Genomic DNA, 25,362 nt, shown 5'->3' on the forward strand with positions numbered 1-25,362 from the left:
GGGCTAGTGTAGGTTAGGTAGGCTTCGGTCGGCGCAACATCGAGGGCCGAAGGGCCTGTACTGCGCTGTATTTTTCTATGTTCTATGTACACCGCAGTTCAAGTAGGCAACTCACTGCCACCAGCTCAAGGACAATTAAATATGGGCAATACATACCAGGGTTGCCTCATTCCATGAACAAATACATAAAGCCTCCTTTCAGGTTTAATTATTTGCTAAAATCTTACTGTGTCCACCTCAACCCAACACCACTACCAAAATTCTATGTTTTTTCCAGATGTTTCTCCCACATCCTTCAGAATATCCACCAGAAATCCACCTAGCTTCTCTCTGGAACACTGTGACTCCAGTTCAAGAGAGTTCAAATTAAAAAAAGTATCCTCACATTCCTACCATTTTATGATGAGTTCAAAATGGCTTCCTTGTTTGTTTCAGTTGCATGTTTTTTGAAATCTTAACATAAGCCATATAAGACAGAAGAAAGATTTTAAGCACTTTCTCTTATATTTTAATTTCATGATTTGTTTTCATGCACTCATTTTAAAATATTAATATATTAAACTACTGTTTGGTTCTTCTATTTTGACACTATATCTGGTAATATAATTTCTTGGGGCAGCTGATCTGATAAGCTGTTGATAGGGCTTGATTCAGGTTCAACAGGAGCCTGAGTGATAAATGTCGGACTGTGCTTCTCATCTTGAAGGCTGTGAAGGAAATAGTGTTCAGGTCAGACTTTTGAAATGAGAAGGACAGAAATAATATAGACTGTGAAAATTATGTAGAGCTGCTAAACATATCTAGTCTTCAACTTCCTAAATTGCTTCTGTTCTGTTAAGCTTAAAATCTGTCATTAATTTCTTTTACATTTTACTTATCAGTTTGTTACAAGTTTTCTCCGTTAAGGTATTATTTGATTTACAAAGTCAATTATTTCTTATTGTTGAACTTCTCTGTTCTATGGTAGCAATGCAGATCAATCAGGGATTACAGTGCAGAAATAGATATTGCTGGAGAAACTCAGCAGTTTTGGCAGCATTTGCGGAGATAAAGCAGTTAATATTTCGAATCTAGTCACCCTTCTTCAGAACTGGAAGAAGCATCTGCAGTTCTTTGCTTTGCCTTATATTAGGTATGACAGTCCCTTTGGTTCAGATATTGAGGTTTTTCAGGCAAAAAATTAAGAAAAGGGAAGGACATCCCATGGTGCTGCCACTGCAATAAGAAGTGTTGGTTCACTTTCAGTCTGTTGTGGTTCTTTCCCACTTTGAAGCCCATTCCCCAGTTTAATATACATCGGAAAATAATTAAAGTGAGCTAGCCATCAGGAAACAACATTTACGCAACATACACATTTATGACAAATATTTCTAAACTATACAGTGCTGATATATTAACTAATCCCCCTTTAACCCATACTGCAAAAGTAAAATGTTGGGTATACATAAATCATTCACTGGATCTGAAAGAGCCTTATTGTAATGAAAGAAAAATACTGCTGATGCAAAAATATCTGATGTAAAAATACAAAGTGCTAGAGAAACTTAATACATCTGAGAGCATCCATGGAGACAGACAAACAGTTAACATTCTGAGACCAACATCACTTCTTCCAACCCAGAGTTGGAATCATCATTGGTTTTGTGATGTTGAGAAGGAACAAATAGAACAGAAGAACAAGTCTGGGAAATGTTAAGGAAAATTGGAGATAAAATGTGTCGTTGAATAAAAGAAACAGATTGTCCTTATGGATGTGGAGGAGACAAGACATAGAAGACATGCTAATAATAATAAAGACGAGTTCTAACTGAAAAAAACAAATTACAAAGATGTGGAGAATTTGGGGCCTTATAGAGTGAGAAGCCAGGAGGTAAAGGGCCAAGCGTTACAGTTTCTGCAATTGCATCATAAGGTGCAATTTGGGTGTAAGTAGGCAGGAAATGAGATGTTTGCAGCAATGGAGGAGTAGACCAGGGTCACAGAAAGATGTGAGGGAAGATGTGTTTGCTGGTGATATCCTGCAGGATAAGGCAGAAGATGATCCTTTGAATGTAGATTCAAATGTGGAGAATGGAAGGCGAGGACAAGGGGACCTCTATCCCTTATTGTGGTCCTGGAGAGTAAATGTGCAAGGAATGGGTTGAACACGGCTGAGGATGATGTCAACTGCTGTGAGGAGGCAGGGGCAAGGAGATGACAAAATCAAAAGGCAAGTTCTTTCTTGTTCCCACTCCCCAGCCTGTACTAGTTTCTGAACAACTTGACTGCTTCCATCCATAAATCCATGTACAATCAGGAAACCAAAAGGGAGGAAATGAGAAAAACTGCAACTTGAAGGTTACCCAGCACACCCCAATGCTAGCATCAAACGGCCTTCAGGACGATGCAGACTTTGTTATTTTAACTTGTGAGCATAAGTTCATTCTCCGGTAATGATAGGTCATCTAATGGGCAAAGATGGAAATCCACCCTCAATCAAATCACCATAATCGGGCCATCAGTATATGCCTACATTTAGTCATAGAGATGTACAGCACAGAAACAGACTCTTTGGTCCAACTCGTCCATGCCAACCAGATATCCTAATTTAATCTAGTCCCATTTGCCAGCACCCGTCCCATATCCCTCCAAACCCTTCCTATTCATGTACCCATCCGGATGCCTTTTAAATGCTGTAATTGTACCAGCCTCCACAACTTCTTCTAGCAGCCTATTCCATACACATACCACCCTCTGCGTGAAAATGTTGTTCCTCAGGCCCCTTTTATATCTTTCCCCTCTCACCTAAACCTATGCCCTCTAGTTCTGGACTCCCCCACTTCAGGGAAAAGACTTGTCAATTTACCCTTTCCATGCCTTTAATGATTTTATAAACTTCTATAAGGTCACCCCTCAGCCTCTGACGCTCCAGGGAAAACGGCCCCAGCCTATTGAGCCTCTCCTTATAGCTCAAATCCTCCAACCCTGGCAACATCCTTGTAAACCTTTTCTGAATCCTTTCAATTTCATAGCATCCTTCCAAAATGTATAGCATCACTTTATTACAATACTCATGGAAGTACATAATTAAATTACATTCTCTGCACAGCTGTTGAAGAATAAAATTAAACTATTTGTACTGAAGGATATTTACCTAGCTGCTTCTGGCTCCTTTGCAGTCACTCCATTTTCAGGAAGTTGTTTCCTCTTCAGACTACAAGTAAATGAGAGATTCATAATATGGATTATGCACACACTGCATGCACACTAACCTATTGAATAGTCAAGAATTGAGTAAACCAAAAAGCTAGCAAAGAAAATGTAAAATCATTTACAAAATATTAATTCCGGCAACCATTGCTGACAAGTCTACTGACAAGGCTATTAACATTATAGCCAGTCCTTTCAGCAATGAGTGTAGCCAGACATAGTGTAATGGTTTCATCACTCTACCTAATCAAAGAATTCCTTCCTGAACCAAATGATGAAAGGTGCAATAATACAATTCTTGGAATTTAAATTTCAAAATAAAAACAGGGTGGGGGGGGGCGGGGTTGAGTTACTTCTCTGAAGGGTTTTCTTTAAAAGAGAACAAAGTCACATAATCCTCTCAGACAGTGACTGAAGCTAACATTTAATTATGCAGCTAACTGCAGAACCAATGATATTAAAGGATAGAACTTCACACATACTTACATTATGTTATACGACAGGTCAGGTAAATTTTTTCAATTCACTGGTGGGATGTGGATGTTGCTGGCTGTCCAGCATATATTGCCCTTCCCTAGTTGCCCTTGAGAAGATGCTGGTGAACTGGTTTCTTAAAGCATGCAGTCCACCAGCTGTGGGTTGACCCACAATGCCATTCACGAGGTAATTCAGGATTTTGACCCGGTGAAAAAAAGTTTAGGGGATTAGCTTTGTTTTCAGTTCAGAAGACACCAGGGTTGAGTTTAGAAGCAAGTTTAGTTTCTTCCTAGAAGAGATTTATGCAAACTCAGGACAAGTCACTTAGAGTCACAGAGTCCTGAAGGTTTACAACAAAGCATTAACTCCACCATCTCCTGATGCTGCCTGGCTTGCTGTGTTGTTCCAGGCTCCTGCTTGTTTTATCAGAGAGTTTTACAGCCTGGTAACTGACACTTCAGCCCAACTTGTCCAGATTTCCAAACTAAACTAGTTCCATTTGCCTGAATTTGGCTCAAATCCCTCTAAACGGTTTCTATCCATGTACCTGTCCAAATAACCTTTAAATTTTGTAATTGTACCCACCTCTATTATTTCCTCTGACAGCCTGTTCCATACATGCACCACCGTCTGTGTGAAAAAGGTCGTCCCTCAGGTCCCTCTTAAATCTTCCTCCTCTCATTTTAAACCTATGCCCTCTAGTTTGGACCCCACATCCCTATCCTGGGGAAAAAACCTCAGCAATTCACCTTATCATGCCCCTCATTTTATAAACGTCCATGAGGGCACCCCTCAACCTCCTGCATTCCAAAGAAAGAAGTCCTAGCCTATCCTTATAACTCAAACCTTCCATCTCAGAAACATCTTTGTAAATCTTTTTACACCTTTCCAGTTTAATCACATCCTTCATATAGCAGGGAGACCAGAATTGTATGCTGTACTCCAAACATGGCCTCACCAATGTCTTGTACAGCTGTAATATGATGTCCCAACTCCTTTGCTTTGTGCTCTGATTGATGAAGGCAAGCATGCCAAATGCCTTCTTCACCACTCTGTGTACCTGTGACACCACTTCAAAGGAACACGACAGGCACATAGAAAGTGAAGTGAAAAGTGATACCAAAGTATCATTCTTAATCTGGACTTGTGCAAAAGAAACTCCTGCACGAAGCACATTGCTGCAAGAGGTGCAATAAATTCACTAGCATTAACCAAGCTTTCTGCATTTCTAAAAAGCACTGCTTTCAGAGATAGTTAGATGCACTGGCAGTAATCTTCTAGGAAGCCTTAGATTTTGGACGTGTCCAAGAGGATTGGAAAACTGCCGATGTATAAAAATTTATTGAAAAAGGGAATGAGTCAAACAACAGATAGGTCAGTAAACATAAAATGTGCTATTGGAAAAATGTTAGAGTCTATTATAAATAAAAGTATTTATAAATACATGATTTGATCAAGCTTCACAAGGGAAATCATACTTGACAAATTGGCCATGAGAAATGCAGGGTTACAGGGATAGGGCAGCATGGTGGTATGCTCTTTGAAGAGGCGGTGTGGGCTTGTTGGACAAATGGACACACTGTAGAGATTCTATGATTTCTATGTTAACACATTTTCAGTGCTCATCCAAGTGAAGCAAACAGCATAAATAACAAAGTAAATTGGGAATTTAGTGCCAAAACATAGAATTATCAGATAATTTGAAGGCACGGCTTTTAAAAGTGTGTTGTATCAGATATTTCATTGACAAATAAATTATCCAAGTGAAAACTGCAAAATAATAAAAGTAATAAATAGATGGAAGGTGAGGGCTGGCACAATTTGAATATTGTATGGCATTCACTATATCGGTCACCATTTCTGAGCATTGTAATTCAATCTGATGTTCTGAAATTCACAATTAAGGTATCTACCTTTCAATGCAACATACCTATTTGTTTGGACTCCATTCATCTTTGCAAACAGTAGGCGCAGGACCTTTTCTTTCTGCTCCCAAGTTAAGTCAGAGATATTTACTTTTCCAACATGAGTGCTAGAAAACGTCATATGGATTTATTTAAGAATAAAATTAATGGAGAGATTGTGGGCAAGAGAAGCAAACAACAGTAACTTAAATACCATGCCAAAATAAATTGATTAGCAAGTTCTATAAATTTGTTGCGTCTCAATTCCCTGAATTCCCCAAATTCTAAAAACACATTAAAAACAATTATGCATTTGTTCCAAGTTTTGCTTCTCTAAACATGGTGGCTTAGTTGCTCAGTGGTTAGCACTGCAGCCTCACAGCGCCAGGGACCTGGGTTCGATTCTAGCCTTGGGCGACTGTCTGTGTGGAGTTTGCACATTCTCCCCATGTCTGCGTGGGTTTCCTTTAGGTGCTCCGGTTTCCTCCCACAGTCCAAAGATGTGCAGGTTAGGTGGAGTGGCCATACTAAATTGCCCATTGTGTTAGGTGCATTAGTCAGAGGGAAATTGGTCTGAACGGGTTACTCTTTGGAGGGTCGGTGTGGACTTGTTGGGCCGAAGGGCCTGTTTCCACACTGTCAGGAATCCAATCTAATCTTTATTCTTATATGGGATACAGGTTTCATGGGCAAGACCAGCATTTGTTACCCAACCCTAACTGCCCATGAACAGAGTGCCTTGGTAGGCTATTTCAGAGGGAATTTAAGCATCAGTCACATCACTTGCTTTCAGTTGGGAGACACATGTATGGATGGTGGTAAGTGAGCACATGTTCCCAGAGAATTAACTTGGATCTCTTGATTACTGATGCAGTGATATTATCATTATGTCACCATCTCCACCAAAAAAATTTTAAGAATCTGTACGCATTTTCACAACAGCTTTATCAATGTATATAAGGCATTATATAAAATAAAACAAAACTAACAATATTAACATACCACTTATCAGCTTCTTCCATATCTTGGTACACACAGTTTGTGCTATGCTCACTTTTGTTAAAGGTCCTGATTTTGGGATATTCCTCCTTGCCAGTACTTGCCTTCAGCATTAATTTCTGGTATGCAACTTGGGCTGCCCGCTTGTAGTGAGCCCGACTGTGGAAGATCTGCTGCCTCACTTCATCCAACGCTTGCAGGAAAAACAATTCCACTTCAGTGCGCTGATCCAGGATGTTTTTGGCAAGCTTCTTCACTCGATTCATCTCTTTATCTTTCAATTTAATCACTGCCTGCAGCCTGGCAATCTCTACCTTACCAGTTGCTAGTCTAAGTTCAGTTTCTCGTTTGATTGCTTGCTTTTCTGCTTCAAACTCAGATGCCATGAGTCCCAGTGCTTTTTCCAGGTTCTCCACTTTTCTTTGAAGCTCGCTGATCTTTTTTCTCTGCTGCCTCGACTGTGACACTTTTTCTTTCACTAATAGCTCATTAGTTTCCTGGAACAAGAATTGAATGGGACTGTTATAATAAAAGATGTAAAAACATGTAAGCACGAGAGAAGATGCAAGAGTAAAGGAAATAGGTTGTCAGGGAAGATTAAAGAATTTTTAAGCTCTACAGTCTGGGAAAAACTCAGTTCAGGGTGACTTCACTGAGATACACCAAATATTTTTTTTCACAAATAAAAATTCTGTACAGTCAAAACAAATTCAGGGTACTTGAAATTCTTAAGCATACCCAGGGTATCATTCTAAGTGAATAAGAAATAGTTTTCAAATAAGTATTTTCATTCATAGTAATAAGTGAAATGAATAATTGTCCACTATGATTACTATAGTTAAAAAAAATTGATGTTTTAAATGAGAAATTGTCAAATTAAATTCAGGGACCATACGAGCATAAACAAGAGGGCAATTTGTTTTTATATTCGATTTACCGATTTCCACTTTAAAAATACTCAGATTCTGCTTCTACCATTTTTTGAAGAACATTTCCAAAGATTTGCAACCCTCTATGTGAATAAAATACTCATTTCTTTCTTAAATGGAAGACCTTTTGTTTTGAAAGGGTATCTCCTTTTCTAGATTCTCTCACAAGGGGAAACAGACACACACAATGTCAAAACTACTGAGAATCTTGTATGTATCCTTTAAGTCACCTTATACTCTTCTGAATTTCAAGAATATAACAGAAAGGAACATTGCACAAAACTTTATGCCCTAAAATAAGTCTAGACCTCAAACCTTACAGCTATGACCTTTCTAAATTTGAGGTTTCCACAGTTCTGTTTACAGAATTGAGTTTCATAAAAAACATACATTTTGCTCAGTCTTCAATTAATACAACACCTTTTCACTCTCCAGCTGTGTGCTTTTTTCTTCAAGAGTCTTGTGAGACTTCTTCATATATTCTTCATCTTTCTTATAGATCTTCACCATCTCATGTAGCCTTATGTTTTCTTTGAAGACACAACGAGTTCTTTCATTAAGATTCCTGTGGGATGACAGGAACAGTATTTGAATAACTACAGAATTAGCACTGCTGGTCATATTCTTGACAAAGCTCAGATGCTGCCTGACCTGCTGTGCTTTTCCAGCACCATATTCTCGATTGTTGGTCATAGGCAATCGGGCCATCAAGTTTGTATTGATGACCTTCTACACAATTTATTTAATCATGCTCTGCTTGTTGCCCATACATTACATTTCTTTTTAACAAGCGATCATTTAAAAACTATGGTCTCTGTTTCAAAAATATTTCAATGTTATTCCAGAGTTAGAACTGGACAGAAGCAATATTTCATTATTAATACCAATAAAGGCATTTCAATTCAATAGACTCCATCCTGTAGAACAGAAACTGAGACAAACTTCTGAAAACAGGTTGCTGAGGAATATGAAGTGAAGCATCTGCTGGGTCGTAGTGTTTCAACATATTGCACTCCATGGAAATCACTGAACTTAGCTTGTGATGGTTCATCATCCATCTTCGACAGAAAAAGTCAATAATGCTTTGCATGATTATAACTAGTGCCTTTGTCTCCAGGATATCAACTAGCAGTGATCATATTCCTCATTAAAAAGGAAGTTCTTATCACCATAATTATTTTTGAAAAAGTAAATAATCTCAAACAAAGTAAATCTTTTCTGTTTTGAGGGTATATATCACTCGGCCTTAATATTTTTGATGAGAATGAGCATCTTATGTTATCTGATATGCAATAGTTGATGCTTTCATGGTTACCAAAAACAGCATTTGGAACTTTCACAGAAGCACTTTTGGAGGTGTTGTCATTTGGATGCATTAATAAACCAATGCTCCGTCTGCTCCTTCAATCAGGTATAAAATAGCACTGGTAAAAGAAGCAACAGGGAGCTTTCCCTATATCTATCCCTCAACTAACACTCACAAATGTGTTATCTGCTCACTACCCAATGTGCTATCTGCTCAATACCTCATTGTTGTTTGTGGGATTTTGTTGGGTGGATACGAGCTGCAATTATTCCTCTTGCAATGGTGACTGTGATTCAAAAGAACATGACTGTATGTAAAATGCCTTAGGATGCCCTCAAGTGGTGAAAGGATTATAAAACTGCATGAATGTCTCTGTAACAGAAATAAGGATAAATAAAGCACCTTCTGTGATGTCACTGTCCTCTTTATTATTTTCTTACTCAGTTCAGAGCTCTCCTGTTCTCCCACGCATATCACAAAATCACAGAATTATTACTGCATAGAAAGAGGCCATTTGGCTCACTGTGTAAAGACTATCTTTTTATTATTCTGTATTTTTGACCGTTTACTGAAATGGAAAACAGGCTTTTAAAAATACGGGCTATGGAAGGAACTTCTGCACATTTTAAGGACACGTCAGCAAAACTCATTGTATTTGCTGTTGACACTGCTGCTTTGTTTAAGCGGTGCAACAAATGCTTGAAGATGGGCTGTCATGAGATGAGGGGTCGGGCATAAAGTGAGATTCAGCTGGGCAACAAGTAGCAAGTTCGTTTGCGGCAATGTGAGCAATTATAGATGACAACCATCAGCCTGCCAAATTTGATTGACTCCTGGATAGCTTGTGGGTCTGAGCAATACTGGCAGAAGCCGTCAGACTTCCAGAAGGGGATATATTGTATTTCCCTCCAGTAAGTTATTCAAAGCCTGAATAAACTTTCTGTTAACCTGAGCCTAAACAGATAATAATACCAGATAAACTGAAGAACATGAAACTTTTATGACAATTCTGGGATCAGGGGGTTTGACTTCCAGCACACTACCCTACTTTCTATTCAATGATCATACAGTGACTTATTGAATACTTCTATAGCCTCTCCTTTCACAACTTCCAGACAATGCATACCAGACACAAAGCACAGAGTCATACAGTCATAGAGATGTAGAGCACGGAAACAGACCCTTCCATCCAACTTGTCCATGCCGACCAGATATCTCAATCTAATCCAGTCCCACTTGCCAGCACCCAGCCCATATCCTTCCAAACCCTTCCCATTCATACACCCATATAGATGCCTTTTAAATGTTGCAATTGTACTAGCCTCCACCACTTCCTCTGGAAGCTCATTCCATACAAGTACCACCCACTGCGTGAAAAAGTTACCCCTAGGTCTCTTTTATATCTTTCCCCTCTCACCCGAAATATATGCCCTCTAATTCTGGACTCCCCTACCCCAGGGAAAATACTTTGTCTATTTATCCTATCCATGCCCCTCATGATTTTATAAACCTCTTTAAGATCACACCACAGCCTCTGACGCTACAGGGAAAATAGCCCCAGCCTATTCAACCTCTCCCTGTAGCTCAAATCCTCCAAGCCTGGCAAAATCCTTGTAAATCTTTTCTGAACCCTTTCAAGTTTCACAACATCCTACGCAATATTCCAACAGTGGCCTAACCAATGTCCTGTACAGCTGCAACATGACCTCCCAACTCCTGTACTCAATAGTCTGACCAATAAGGGAAAGCATACCAAATGCCTTCTTCACTATCCTATTTACCTGTGACTCGACTTTGAGCTATGAACCTGCACTCCAAGTCTGTTTGTTCAGCAACACTCCCAAGGACCTTACCATTAAGTCTTGCTAAGATTTGCTTTCCCAATTTACAGCAACTCGCATTTATCTAAATTAAACTCCATCTGCCACTTCTCAAGCCATTGGCCCATCTGATCAAGATCCCTTAGTAATCTGAGGTAACCTTGTTCACTGTCCACTACACCTCCAATATTGGTGCCATCTGCAAACTTATTAACTCTACTTCTTGTGCTCACATCCAAATCATTTATGTAAATGACAAAACATAGTGGACCCAGCACCGATCCTTGTGGCACTCCGCTAGTCACAGGCCTCCAGTCTGTAAAACAACCCTCCACCACCACCCTCTGTCTTCTACCTTCAAGTCAGTTCTGTATCCAAATGGCTAGTTATCCCTGTATTTCATGTGATCTAACCTTGCTAACCAGTCTCCCATTGGGAACTCTGTTGAACACCTTACTGAAGTCCATATAGATCACATCTCCTGCTCTGCTCTCATCAATCCTCTTTGTTACTTCTTCAGAAAAATCAATCAAATTTGTGAGACATGATGTCCCATGCACAAAGCCATGTTAACTAACCCTAATCAGTCCTTGCCTTTCCAAATACATTTACATCCTGTCCTTCAGGATTCCGTCCAACAACTTGCCCATTACTGACGTCAGGCTCACTGGTCTATGGTTCCCTGGCTTGTCCTTACCACTTTTCTTAAATAGTGGCGCCACATTAGCCAACCTTCAGTCTTCCAGCACCTCACCTGTGACTATCGATGATATACATATCTCAGTAAGGGGCCCAGCAATCACTTCCCTAGCTTCCCACAGAGTTTCCCAATGGGTGGCACAATGGCTCAGTGGTTAGCACTGCTGCCTCACAGGGTCCCAGGTTCAATTCCTGCCTGGGCAACTGTCTGTGTGGCATTTGTATATTCTCCCTGTGTCTCCGTGGGTTTCCTCTGGGTGCTCCAGTTTCCTCCCACAATCCAAAATGTGCAGGCCAGGTGAATTGGTCAAGCTAAATTGCCCATAGTGTTAGGTGCATTAATCAGGGGTAAATATAAGGTGCGGGAATGGGTCTGGGTGGGTTGCTCTTTGGACACTCGGTGTGAACTTACTGGGGCGAAGGGCCTGTTTCCATACTGTAGGTATCTAATCTAATCTAATCTTCCAGGCCCTGAAGATTTATACATTTTTTATGCATTTCAAGCCATACATCACTTCTCCTCTGTAATATGGACATTTATCAAGATGGCACCATCTATTTCTCTACATTCTATATCTTCCATGTCCTTCTACATTGTAAACACTGATGCAAAATACTCATTTAGTATCTCCCCTATCTCCTCCGGCTCCACACAAAGACCACCTTGCTGATCTTTGAGGGCTTTATTCTCTCCCTAGATACCCTTTTGTCCTCAATGTATTTGTAAAAATTCTTTACCCGATTTGCCAAAGCTACCTCATGTCCCCTTCTTGCCCTCCTGATTTCCCTCTTAAGTATACTCCTACTGCTTTTATACTCTACTAGGGATTCACTTGGTCTACCCTGTCTATACCTGACAAATGCTTCCTTCTTTTTCTTAACCAAACTCTCAATTTCTCTCGTCATCCAGCCTTTCCTTTCAACCTAACAGGAGTATACTGTCTCTGGACTCTTATTATCTCAGTTCTAAAGGCTTCCCATTTCTCAGCCATCCCTCTACCTGCAAACATCTGTCCCCAATCAACTTTTGAAAGTTCTTGCTTAATACTGTCAAAATAAGCCTTCCTCCAATTTAGAATTTCAACTTTTAGATCTGGTCTACCTTTTCCATCACTATTTTAAAACTAATAGAATTATGGTCACTGACCCCAATGTCCTCCCTCACTGACATCTCAGTCACCTGCCCTGCCTTATTCCCCAAAAGTAGGTCAAGTTTTGCACCTTCTCTAGTAGGTACATCCACATCCCGAATCAGAAAATGTTCTTGTACACACTTAACAAATTCCTCTCCATCTAAACCTTTAACACTATGACCATCCCAGTCTATGTTTGGAAAGTTAAAATCCCCTACCATAATCACTCTATTACTCTTACAGATAACTGCGATCTCCTTACAAATGTGTTTCTCAATTTCCCTCTGACTATTGGGGGGTCTATAATAAAACCCCAATAAGGTGATCATCCCTTTCTTATTTCTCAGTTCTATCCAAATAACTTCCCTGAATGTATTTCCGGCAATATCCTCCCTCAGTACAGCTGTAATGCCATCCCTTATCAAAAACACCACTCATCCTCCTCTTTTGCCTCCCTTTCTGTCCTTCCTGTAGCATTTGTATCCTGGAACATTAAGCTGCCAGTCTTGTCCATTCATGAGGCATGTTTCTGTAATTGCTATGATATCCATGTTCCTAACCATGCCCATGTTCCTAACCATGCCCTGAGTCATCTGCCTTCCCTGTTAGGCCTATTGCATTGAAATAAATGCAGTCTGATTTATCAGTCCTACCTTGTCTCTGCTTTGTCCCTGTCTGCCCTGACTGTTTGACTCACTTCTTTTCTCAACTGTACGAGTCTCAAATTAATCTCTTTCCTTACTATCTCCCTGGGATCCCCATCCCCCTATCTTACTAGTTTAAATCCTCCTGAGCAGCTCTAGCAAATCTCCCTGCCAATTCAGGTGCAATCCGCCCATCTTGTACAGGTCACTTCTACCTTAGAAGAGATTCCAATGATCCAAAAATGTGAATACTTCTCCCATACACCAGCTCCTCAGCCATGCATTCATCTGCTCTATCCTCCTTTCCTACTCTCACTAGCTCGTAGCACTGGGAGTAATCCAGATATGACTACTCTCAAGGACCTCCTTTTTAAATTCCTGCCTAACTCTCTATATTCTCCCTTCACAATCTCATCCTTTTCCCTTCCTAGGTCGTTGGTTCCAATGTTTATAATGACCTTCTGCTGGACTCTCTCTCTCTCAAGAACATTCTGTACCCTTTCTGAGATATCCTTGATCCTGGCACCAGGGAGGCAACACACCATTCTGATATTTTGCTGCTGGCCACAGAAATGTCTGTCTGTGCCTCGGACTAGAGAGCCCACAACACAATCAATCTCTTGGAACCCAACATACCCCTCATTGCATTAGAGCCAGTCTCAATACCAGAAACTTGGCTGTTTTGATGTGTGAAAAAGTTTCTTTCTTGAATTATATCTGTTAAATTAGCAAATAATTTTAAACCTGTGCCTTCTTGTTCTTGAGCCATTTACAAGCAGGAACAGTTTCTCCCTATTTACTCTATCAGAATCTGTCAGATCTCCTTGCAGTCTTCTTCTCCCACAAACAACAGCTCAATTTCTCCAATCAATCATCAAAATTGAAGATTGTCATCACTGGTATCATTTTGTAAATTGCTCTGTCATCTCTCAATGTGTTCACATCTTTCCAAAATTGTGTAGCATTCAAAATTGGACACAATACTCCTCAGCTGAGGGTTAAAAAGTGTCCTGTAAAAGTTCAGAATAACCTCCTTGTCCCTATTAATAAAGACTAAGGATAGTATATGCATTGTTAACTGCTCTCTTCACATATCCTGCCACCCTTAGTTATCTGTGCATATATGTGTCCCTCTGCTCCTGCTGGGTATCGTACAGTCTATTTTCTATTGTTTGTCCACATTCTTTCAACCAAAATGCATCACCTCACACTTCTCTGCACTGATCATCATCTGTCACCTATGTGCTCATTGTACCAAATTGTCTTTTTTTATATAGTTATACACTGTCACAGAGTCATAGACAGACAGCATAAAAACAAGCCCTTCCCAACTTGTCCATGCCGACCAGGTTTCCTAAACTAAACTCATCCCAGGTGCCTGCATTTGGCCCATGTCCCTCTAAACCTTTCTTATTCACGTATCTGTTCAAATCTCTTTGAAATATTGTAATTGTATCTATCTCTACCACTTCCTCTGGCACCTATTTCATATACAGTCCTCTTCACAGTTTACACTGCTTCTGAGTTCCCTATCATCCACTAATTTTCAATTTGTCCAATGCACACTAAGATCCAGATTATTAAAATAGGTCAGGAAATTCAAAGATCTCAATACCAACTTCTGGTAAACTCCACTAAAAACTTTTCTCCAACCCAAAATACATCAATTGAACACAACTGTTTCCTGATACTCTGCCAATTTTGTATGCTACTCAAATGATATCATGGGCTAATTAAGATATTTATTCACTTCTACAGATTGCTTAGAAAAATTCCATAATAACTATTTATTGCTTGTTAAATGACATTTTATTCGTGCAGTAAATATATCAAGATCTGGGAGTATAATCAGAAACTTACATAATAGCTTCAGTGTGAGCCTGTTCAGTCAGCTGAATTAGTCTCTGTTCTGCCTCCCTTTCCAAACGCATCTGAAAGTACATAATAGTGACATAAGCACAGAACACTTCACTTCAGCTTAATAATTGCCATTGGTAGCTTTATAACAATAATAAAGTAATAACTCTCATTTCCATTTCTGTTGATTTTCTTAAAAGGGAGAATTCTATGTCATCTTGCGACAGCGTATATTACTTATTCATAAAAGGTCATTAGAAAGTAGCATCAAAAGAGGACTATTGTGAAGAAGAACGTAGAATTAGACTAAGTAGCTCAACTGAAGAAAATTGAATGGATCTGCTTCTGTGCTGTAACAGTATGATCATTTCAGTATATGACCAATTCCATAGCCATATGATACTTTTTCTTTAAGGTCGGTTTTGGATGAGTCAGTTGAGCTACAGCCAGTATCCTAGGTATCAAAACCAGTCATGCAAGAAAAATACAATTAGTTGCCAGCATTTCAAAAGAGAAAAGATATAACATTTCAGGTCAAAAGCCTTTGTTTGAGTGTTCAGTTACAAGGACCTAACACTGAAATTCAGGATCTCAGCTCCTTCAGGTGCCAACAGATTTGCTGGCAGGCCTACATTTTGTGATTTTTTTTCTCCATTGTCCAGCATTTGTTTTATATCTTCAGTGATGAAACAATTTCAGTGGTACATGGGTTATTTCAGTTCTCTAGTACTACAAGGTCCCTCCAAATCAGTAGACTTTGTTAAAACTCAAAGGAATTGATAAGTTACTAAAGTATTATCTTTCTATTTAATATTGAAACATTTTATATACTACTTCTTTTCATGTTCTTCTTGCAGTATCCACTGTTAGCTTTTACACCCAAGACTTCTACAAATGTTATTTCTGAGTTATTCATTAAAAGACTCCAGGTGACCACCTCACTGTAATCTGCCCCTGCCCTCAAACTACCCATCCCTCCTAGCCTTCCATCCTATCTGGAAGGCTCTGGTCTTCCTTTTAGGCCCAGAAGTCACAATACTAGCACACAGTAGAAGAAAAGGAAGGAAAATCATCTTCATGATCAACCACGGACTTACTGTAAAACACTTAATTAAATCCCATTAAAGTATATGCGAGACTGGATTGGTTTCAGGGTGGGCTCCTGTTTCCTGTTCACATACCTTTTCTTCAAAAAACTTGTTTTCCAGCTGTCTTAGTGTTTCTTTGTGTTGTTTGTTTGTTGTGTTCATTGTATCCTTTATCTGAGAGAAGAAAAGAAAAGAATGGAGGAAAAGTTTATTTTGTTCTGCATCTCCCCTTTAACTCCTAAAATTTGCACTGGTACTGAGCATCTTTTCCAAGTGATAGCACATTTAGGATGTGATGTTAAATTGAAGTTCCATCTGCCCAGTCAGGTACATGCAAATGATCTGATGACACATCTTGAAGAAAAGCAGGGAGGCTCTACTTAGTGTTCTTAATCAATACCACTAATGTCGATCACCATAGAGTCATAGAGATGTACAGCATGGAAACAGACCCTTTGGTCCAACCTGTCCATGCCGACCAGATATCCCAACCAAATCTATTCCCACCTGCCAGCACCCGGCCCATATCCTTCCAAACCCTTCCTATTCATATACCCATCCAAATGCCTCTTAAATGTTGCAATTGTACCAGCCTCCACGACTTCCTCTGGCAGCTCATTCCATACCCGTACCACCCTCTGCGTGAAAAGTTGCCCCTTAGGTCTCTTTTATATCTTTCCCCTCTCACCCTAAACCTATGCCCTCTAGTTCTGGACTCCCCGACGCCAGGGAAAAGACTTTGTCTATTTATCCTATCCATGCCCCTCATAATTTTGTAAACCTCTATAAGGTCACCCCTCAGCCTCTGACACTCCAGGGAAAACAGCCCCAGTCTGTTCAGCCTTTCCCTGTAGCTCAGATCTTCCCACCCTGGCAACATCCTTGTAAATCTTTTCTGAACCCTTTCAAGTTTCACAACATCGTTCCGATAGGAAGGAGACCAGAATTGCACGCAATATTCCAACAGTGGCCTAACCAATGTCCTATACAGCCGCAGCATGACCTCCCAACTCCTGTACTCAATATTCTGACCAATAAAGGAAAGCATATCAAACGCCTTCTTCACTATCCTATCTACCTGCGACTCCACTTTCAAGGAGCTATGAACCTGCACTCCAAGGTCTCTTTGTTCAGCAACACTCCCGATGACCTTACCATTAAGTGTATAATTCCTGCTAAAATTTGCTTTCGTAAAATGCAGCACCTCGCATTTATCTGAATTAAACTCCATCTGCCACTTTTCACAGTTGTGTCAACTTACATCCAAAAGTGGCCTTTCCTCAAAACCACTGCATTAGCTGTAAAGCTCTTTGGACCCAAGATTGTGAAAAATGCAAAGAAAGTCTTACGGGGAAACAACAATTTACCATCTTACAGTTGTGTACTAGACAACAGGAGAAAACCCTTTTGGATATGCATACATGTATATTTCGATGTCTTCACTTGAAAACAATCAACTTTTGTGCAAACACCAGCATAAGGTTCAACATAAATGGAATATTGTAAATGATACTTGCAATTACTTAGAAACAATTTTAATTTTCTAAATAAACTTTACATTTAGCAAAAGCTACAAATTATTAACTATTTAACCACAATAAATAAACTTTTCCACCTCATTCAATTTCCTCATCTTACCTGCTCTTGTCTGCAGCTGGCAATTTATGCTTCTCATAGGCCACAAATACTGGTGCTGCCATAAATGCTCATGCCTCAGGAATGAATAACAAAATGCTCTGCTGCATACGTAGTGCTGCAATTCCTGTGTTATGCCATTGATTCAGTTTTTTTTGACAATGCACAATGTTTCCGTCCAAGGCTCTCCACCAAAGGACAGTCTTTGGACTTGAAATGCAAATTCTGATTTTCTCCCCACAAATGCTGGCAGAACTACTGGGTTTCTCCTGCATTCTCTGCTTTTTATTAGATTAGATTACTTACAGTGTAGAAACAGGCCCTTTGGCCCAATAAGTCCACACCGACCCGCCAAAGCGCAACCCACCCATTCCCCTACATTTACCCTTTTACCTAACACTACGGGCAATTTAGCATGGCCAATTCACCTGACCTGCACATCTTTGGACTGTGGGAGGAAACCGGAGCACCCGGAGGAAACCCACGCAGACACGGGGAGAATGTGCAAACTCCACACAGTCAGTCGCCTGAATGTGTTTATTTCAGATTTCCAGCATCTGCTTTTATTGCGGTGCTCAATCTGCTCGAATGCCTAAAACAAGTGAAGGACAATGAGGTGGAAAAGCATTAAATCTCAGTGAAGAAGGATGCCTTTGGTGACAGCGACCAGAGAAATCTTGGTTCTGCACTGGAACAGGATATGAATTGAAAAGAGCAGTGAGAGCAACGAGCAATGAAGTTGGGTGACATGACACATCTAAGCACCTTATAAGAAAAGGAAGTTGAGAAAACAACCTCTTAATGAGCTGCCAAAGGAAGTGGTGGAGGCTGGTACAATTGCAATATTTAAGAGGCATTTGGATGGGTATATGAATAGGAAGGGTTTGGAGGGATATGGGCCGGGTGTTGGCAGGTGGGGCTAGATTGGGTTGGAATATCTGGTTGGCATGGGCAGGTTGGACCAAAGTACATCTCTAATATATATAAGAGGGCCTATCACTACAATAACTGTCTTTGAGGGTGGATGGATGGAATTTGGAGGAGGGGGAGTTACCAGCAATATTTGTTAGCTTTGGCATGAGAGTAGTAGTTGTGCAATGAGTAAATTCCTTGCTTATCCTTTTAGCCACAAATGGCGAATGGGAAGACAGAATAGAACAATTATCAGAAAATGGGATATTATATTGAACAAAAAGAAAAAATAAATACTTGGATTCATATAATTACTTTCAAACTGAAACTTCTCACTTCATATAAATGAAATACAGTTTGCATTCCAATGACAACTGTTAATGATAAGTAACCTGTTCATATAGGCATTATTTGCAGAAGAGTGGCACAGTGGAAGGCAAATATGAGACTGGCGCTGATACAAAGGTGACATAAATGAGCAAGTTGTCTGGAATATTGTGTTTTCAGCGTATTTACTTTAAGACTGATTATAAATTTAAATTATGTCCACACAGAGGTGGCAACAGTTTTGTATTTAACTATATATTTGCTTAAAGATGTACATAAAGAAATAGGAAATCTGAATAGACTCACATCATCCAATTCATTTTCCAAAAGAATTTGTTTCTTCCTAAACTCCTTTACCCTGTTCAGTTCCTCTTGGATCAGCTGTATTTCTTTTGTTTTTTGTAACATTTTGCCTTGCATTTGTTCTAACTGTTGAGTGTAGCTTTCAACCTATAGGAAGATGAAGGTGTGAGAGCAAGTTCAGCTAACAGTGACTACTTGGGTAGAGCACTGCACTCCTTATAAATGTAGGTTATTTGCTAATAATTAAGGATCCAATTGTATTTCCCTGAAACATTTGGATACCACATGAATTTCCAGGTCATTACAATTAATTGTCTACGAGGTAAGAACCATTCTTCCCCAGAGAGCCTTTCTACACACCTTGCCCAAAACCTTGAATCTATTTTTGATTTGATCAGGTGATAAGAGCAGAAGTTGGCTATTCAGCCCATCGAGCTATTCAATGAGATCATGCATCTGATAATCTCAACTTCACTTTCTTGCCTTTTCCCCATAACCCTCAATTCCCTTACTGATTAAAAATCTAGCTATGTCACCCTTAATGGCCCTCTACAATAAAAAGTTGCAAAGATTCATTACCCTCTGAGTGAAGAAATTCCTTATTTCTCTCTCTCTCTCTCTCTCCCCCCTAACTGGGCAGCTCCTTATTCTAAGATAATGTCCTCTGAATTAACCTCTCGATACCTACTGTAAGTCCCTCAAGAATCTTGAAATTGAAATATTGAAATTTTACTCTATTCCAAATCATCGATATATATTTAAAAAGCAGTCGTTCTAATATAGACCCTTGGGTGAACTCTCTACCATCCTCTAGATTGAGGAGCAACCATTTAGCACTGCTTCCTGTCCTTTCTTTTATATCCTACATGTCATGGGCAAAGAGAGAATGGGGTGAATTTAAATTAGGATTGCTTTTCTCCTCAAACCTTTTTCTCCTTTCCCTCTTTAAGCCTAACTCTTACTGAGGCTAAAAGTATTTCCCAAACCCTGTCTTTTTATTAAACCCATAGAAATATAAATTAAAATTAAATAAAAGGTAGGGTTTATTAATAAGCTTTCAAAATGTAGGGCTGATTCTTTGCTACTTCATTCTCACTCTTTAGCTCTCTCTCTCACACACACACACACACACACACACACCTAAAAGGCAAGTTACACTTCATGATTTTCTTTTCCCAAAAGTCAAGCATGCTGGTATTAATGTATGTGACGTGGAGTTCAGTGAGTCAATGTCCAATTGGGAATCTATGAATTGGTTAATCCTATACCAATTATTTTCCTGGAAGTTGGGATGCAGTCAAAAGGCACAGCAATATTTCTTATGCTCAGATAATTAGTCCAGATTGGAAGACAAAGTCCAAGATTTTTTCTGGAGATGTACTTTCGAGAGAGAAAAGCGATGGACAGCATGCCTCTTAACTGGTAAGATCTAGAGCTGGTGTTCCTGTAATGTTAAGATAGCAACTGGTTTAGAATCCTAGATTTGCATACTTAAGCAATTTCCTTCATGTGACAAGGACAGACATTTCAGAAAGTGAAAGTCCATCTTAATGGGCTATTTGGAAGATTGTTGTGCTAACACTATAGTATTACTTTCCCCCATGTAAGTATCCATTGTGAGGTGACAAGATAACTGTAAGAGCAATAGTGCCTATTTTAATATAAAGCATTGAGGTTTTCTTTTACCCAGAGCTGGATGGAAGCAAGTTTTCAAGTACTTTGTGTCAGCTTTAGCTGAAATGTTTACACAATGCAAAGAGTGCAAAAGCTCCTGGAAATGCAAATATATGATCAGGTATGGCCATTTTATAAATTCAGCAAGCTTGTTTGTATTTTTAACACAAACAGAATTTAAAGATGAAAATAAAGAAGAAAATATAGTTTTCTTTCAGATTTCTCTTCATGCCTTCTGGTCATGACATACATTTCAACAATGAAAACAATTTCCACTGCCGCCACGTAGAACTGATTATTGCTAAATCTTTTTTTGTTTATTCATTCATAGCTGTGAGTGTCACTAGCTCGGGTGGCACTTCTTGCCCATCCTTAGTTTCCTTTGTGCAGGTGGTGATGAGCTGCTTTCTAGTTACTGTCCACTTGCTTATGTAGATCCACAATGCTATTAGGGAGAGAGTTCCAGGGTTTTGACCAGTGATAGTGAATGAATAGTGATATATTTCCAAGTCAGGATGGAGTGTGCCTTGGAGGGAGACTTGAAGGTGGTGGTGTTTTCATGCATTTGTTGCCCTTGTCATTCTAGATGGTAGCGGTAGAGGTTTGGAAATGGTTGTTGAAGGAGCTCTGTTGAATTTCTACAGTGGACCTTCTTGATTATACACACTGTTGATGGGTGTTGTTGGTGGAGGGAGTGAATATTTGTGGATGCGATGCCAGTCAAGCAGGCTGATTTTTCCTGATGGTGTTAAACTTCAGTGTTGATGGAGCACTCATCCATTTTGCTCCTCACTTGTGCCTTGTGGATTGTTGACAGCCTAACAGAAGTCAGGAAGATGGTTACTTAATGCACGATTCCTACCTTTGTCCTGTTCTTGTTGCCACAGTATTTATATGGCTGGTTAAGTTCAATTTCTGGTCCAGAATGTTGATAATGAGGCTTCATAAATTCCATTGAATGTTAATTGTTAAATTCTCTCTTATTGGGGATGGTCATTATCTGATACTAATGTGGAGCAAATGTTTTTTTGCCACTTTTCAGCTCAAATGGACCTCCAGATCTTGCTGCACTAGGACTGCTGCAGTATTGGAGGAGTCATGAATGGTGCTTAATATTGTGCAGTCGTGAGCAGACATTCCTAGTTATGACCTTAGGATGGAGAAAACAACAGTATTGAAGCTGAAGATGGTTTAGCCTACCATGAGGAACTCCAGCAAAGATGTCCTGGAGTTGAGATGACTGACCTCTGACAATCATAACCATCTTCTTTGTACCCGGTATTACTCCAATCAATGGAAAGTTTTCCCTCTGATTGCTATGGACTCCAGCTTTGTGAGAGCCACATTCTGAAAATGCGGACTTGATGTCAATAGCAGTTACTCTCACTTTAACTTTGGAATCCAGTTCCTTTATCCATGTTAGAACCAAGGCTGTAATGAGATCAGGAGCTAAGTAACCCTGATGAAACCCGAACTAAGCATCAGTGAGCAGATTATTGCTTAGCAAGTGCTGCTTGATCAATCTGTTGATGACACCTTCCATTACAGATGGTTGAGAGTAGATTGACGGGGTGATAATTGCTGGGTCCTGCTTTTGTGTACAAAGACATAACTGGGCAATTTTCCACAATATCAAGCAGATGCCTGTATAGTAACTGCACTGGAACAGCTTGGCTTGGGGAGTGGCACGTTCTGGTGCATGTCTTCAATACTATTGGCATAATGTTGTCAGGGCCTACAGCCTACACAGTGGCTTCAACGATTACCTAATATCGAGAAGTAAATCATATTGGCTGAAGACGGTGATGCTGGGAACCTCTGGAGGCTGAAGAATGCTATTGCCTTACCTTTTGCACCGATGAGCTAGGCTCCCCATCATTGCAGCTGGGAATGTTTGCGTAGCCACCTCCTTCAGTGAGGTGCATAATTGACGACTACCATTCACAACAAAATGTTGCAGGATTGCAGAGCTTAGTTCTGACCTGTTGGTTGTGGAATTGCTTAGCTCTGTCTATCACTTGCTGCTTATGATGTTTGGCACACATTTCAGTCCAGTGTCTCCTTATTTACCCCATCAAAACCATTCTCCTAATTTTGAATACCTTTATCAAATTTGTTCTCAACCTTCTTTCAGCAAAACACCACTTACACTAGTTTCTCTATGTTAATCAAATTTCTTATCCAAGTAAATTGTCAAGACCCTCTCCCAGATCTTGACATACTTCCTAAAATATGCTTTACTAGTCAACATACTTTAATCCAGTGCTTCCCTCGAACCTTCAAAGATGACAAGTGCCATAAATACTGCTGTAGCTGGAAAACTTCAGTCACTTACAATTGTTTTGTTTTCCTCAACTGCTTGTTGCTTTTGATCCACTAATTGCTGTTGCAGTTTGGTGATCTGAAAAATATAAAATCCGAAATTACATTGACAAAATTCAACTCTTTGAGAGTGGAAAATTTCAGTGACACATTTTAATCCCCTTCATGCAGGCAAGCACTTTCAAATAGTGTGGTGCTGGAAAAGGCTGACCAGCTGTGCTTTTCCAGCACCACACTTTTTGACTCTGATCTCCAGCATCTGCAGTCCTCACTTTTTCCACGTCCTTTCAAATGCCAAGACTCAGAATATGCCATGTAAATTCATGAACACTTAAGCCATTCTGTACCAAAAGCACTTGACATAATCAAAGTAAAAACTAATACTGAGAATACAGGAATAGGTTTAGCCCAGTCAGTCCGTGGACTCTACTCTGCAATTCATTTTGATCATGACTGACCTACCTCTCAACTTCTTTTACCAATCTTTTCCCATATCCCTTGATACCCTTACCTTGCAATAATCTATCATTCTGAGTTTTCAAAACCCCATGTGCAAATTGAAGGAGATAGACTGTCAGGATGCTCGTGGCCTTTTTGTGAAAAGTTGTATCCTGATTTGCTCCAGAATTTCTTTCTCCCTAATTTTAGGCTTATGTCTCATGGTTTTTGATCTGTCAGCCACAAAAGAAAGTTTTTTGTTTTGATTACATTAAATCCTTTTAACATTGCCAACACCAGTAATCTTAGCCATCAAGGAAATACAAGCCACAGTTATGTAATATGTTCCCAAAATTTAATCCTGTAAACCCAGGTCGGATGAAACTATAGACTACCCTCTTCAAGGTCAATCTGTTCACACAGAACACAGTTCTCTACATGTGAAGAAGGCGTTTGATATGCTTTCCGTTATTGGTCAGAGTATTGAGTACAGGAGTTGGGAGGTCATGCTGCGGCTGTATAGGACATTGGTTAGACCATTGTTGGAATACTGCAGGCAATTCTGGTCTCCTTCCTACCGGAAAGATGTTGTGAAACTTGAAAGGGTTCAGAAAAGATTTACAAGGCTGTTGCCAGGGTTGGAGGATCTGAGCTACAGGGAGAGGCTGAACAGGCTGGGGCTGTTTTCCCTGGAGCGTCGGAGGCTGAGAGGTGACCTTATAGAGGTTTATAAAATCATGAGGGGCATGGATAGGATAAATAGACAAAGTCTTTTCCCTGGAGTCAGGGAATCCAGAACTAGAGGGCATAGATTAGATTAGTGAGAGGGGAAAGATATAAAAGAGACCTAAGGGGCAACTTTTTCACACAGAGGGTGGTATATGTATGGAATGAGCTACCAGAGGATGTGGTGGAGGCTGGTATAATTGCAACATTTAAGAGGCATTCGGATGGGTATATGAATAGGAAGGGTTTGGAGGGATATGGACCGGGTGCTGGCAGGTGGGACTAGATTGGGTTGGGATATCTGGTTGGCATGGACGGGTTGGACCGAAGGGTCTGTTTCCATGCTGTACATCTCTATGACTCTATGTGACCAAGACTCTCTACAAAGCAAGCATAGCTTTTGGTTCCCTTGAGAAATGCCAATGGTCCATTATCCTTTCTCATAACTGATATATGTAAAAAACAAATCTCTCTGTCTTTTCTATCTCCCTCATGCCTTCTCCACACTTCACCTAGTCCACAGATCTCCCACTACCCATGTTCTCACTCCCCTCCTGACCACCTTACTTCCTATGTTAATTGATATTGTTAATGGTTCTTCCTCCTCAGGGTTTGTTCCCCTCTCCATTAAATTTATTGTCATCAGGCAAAATGCTTGCAGCATTTTTGGAGAAAAAACACAGAGTTAAAGATTTGAGTCCAGTGAAGGTGGTTGTAGCATTCACAATTCTTTTATTTTATTGTCCTATTCTCGTGTTCTGTTCCTTGACATAAAATCACCATTCCCACATTAGAAGGTAAGTAACGTATGTCCAATTTGCTTGAAAATCTCAATAAATTTACTTAACAGACAGTTGATCATTTTCATTAACGGAACAACTTCGGTACATATTTTTAATCTAGCATGTTGCTGCTTGCACTCTGTGGGTGCTGATCATGTGGCGTCATCCGAGTTCTGGGCTCATTAACATACCCATTAG

The 25,362-nt window shown here is 39.9% G+C and overlaps 1 protein-coding gene across 2 annotated transcripts in view; it reads right to left on the reverse strand.

Annotated features, from left to right (window-relative positions):
• Window positions 1–497: 497 nt before the first annotated feature.
• The window catches only part of LOC132817994 (basal body-orientation factor 1-like), a 31,973-nt gene continuing 7,108 nt past the window's right edge, over window positions 498–25,362 (reverse strand). For both annotated transcript variants that reach the window (XM_060828569.1, XM_060828571.1), the window contains exons 3-11: window positions 23,232–23,297; window positions 19,226–19,369; window positions 16,139–16,219; window positions 14,961–15,031; window positions 7,919–8,063; window positions 6,573–7,066; window positions 5,597–5,698; window positions 3,134–3,193; window positions 498–707 (exon numbers count right to left, since the gene is read on the reverse strand). In XM_060828569.1, the coding sequence (XP_060684552.1) occupies window positions 578–707; window positions 3,134–3,193; window positions 5,597–5,698; window positions 6,573–7,066; window positions 7,919–8,063; window positions 14,961–15,031; window positions 16,139–16,219; window positions 19,226–19,369; window positions 23,232–23,297 (1,293 nt within the window). In that variant the 3' untranslated portion in view covers window positions 498–577. The remainder of the gene's footprint in view (window positions 708–3,133; window positions 3,194–5,596; window positions 5,699–6,572; window positions 7,067–7,918; window positions 8,064–14,960; window positions 15,032–16,138; window positions 16,220–19,225; window positions 19,370–23,231; window positions 23,298–25,362) is intronic.

Source organism: Hemiscyllium ocellatum, chromosome 8 (assembly GCF_020745735.1).
Source record: "Hemiscyllium ocellatum isolate sHemOce1 chromosome 8, sHemOce1.pat.X.cur, whole genome shotgun sequence".
Classification (NCBI taxonomy): Eukaryota; Metazoa; Chordata; class Chondrichthyes; order Orectolobiformes; family Hemiscylliidae; genus Hemiscyllium; species Hemiscyllium ocellatum.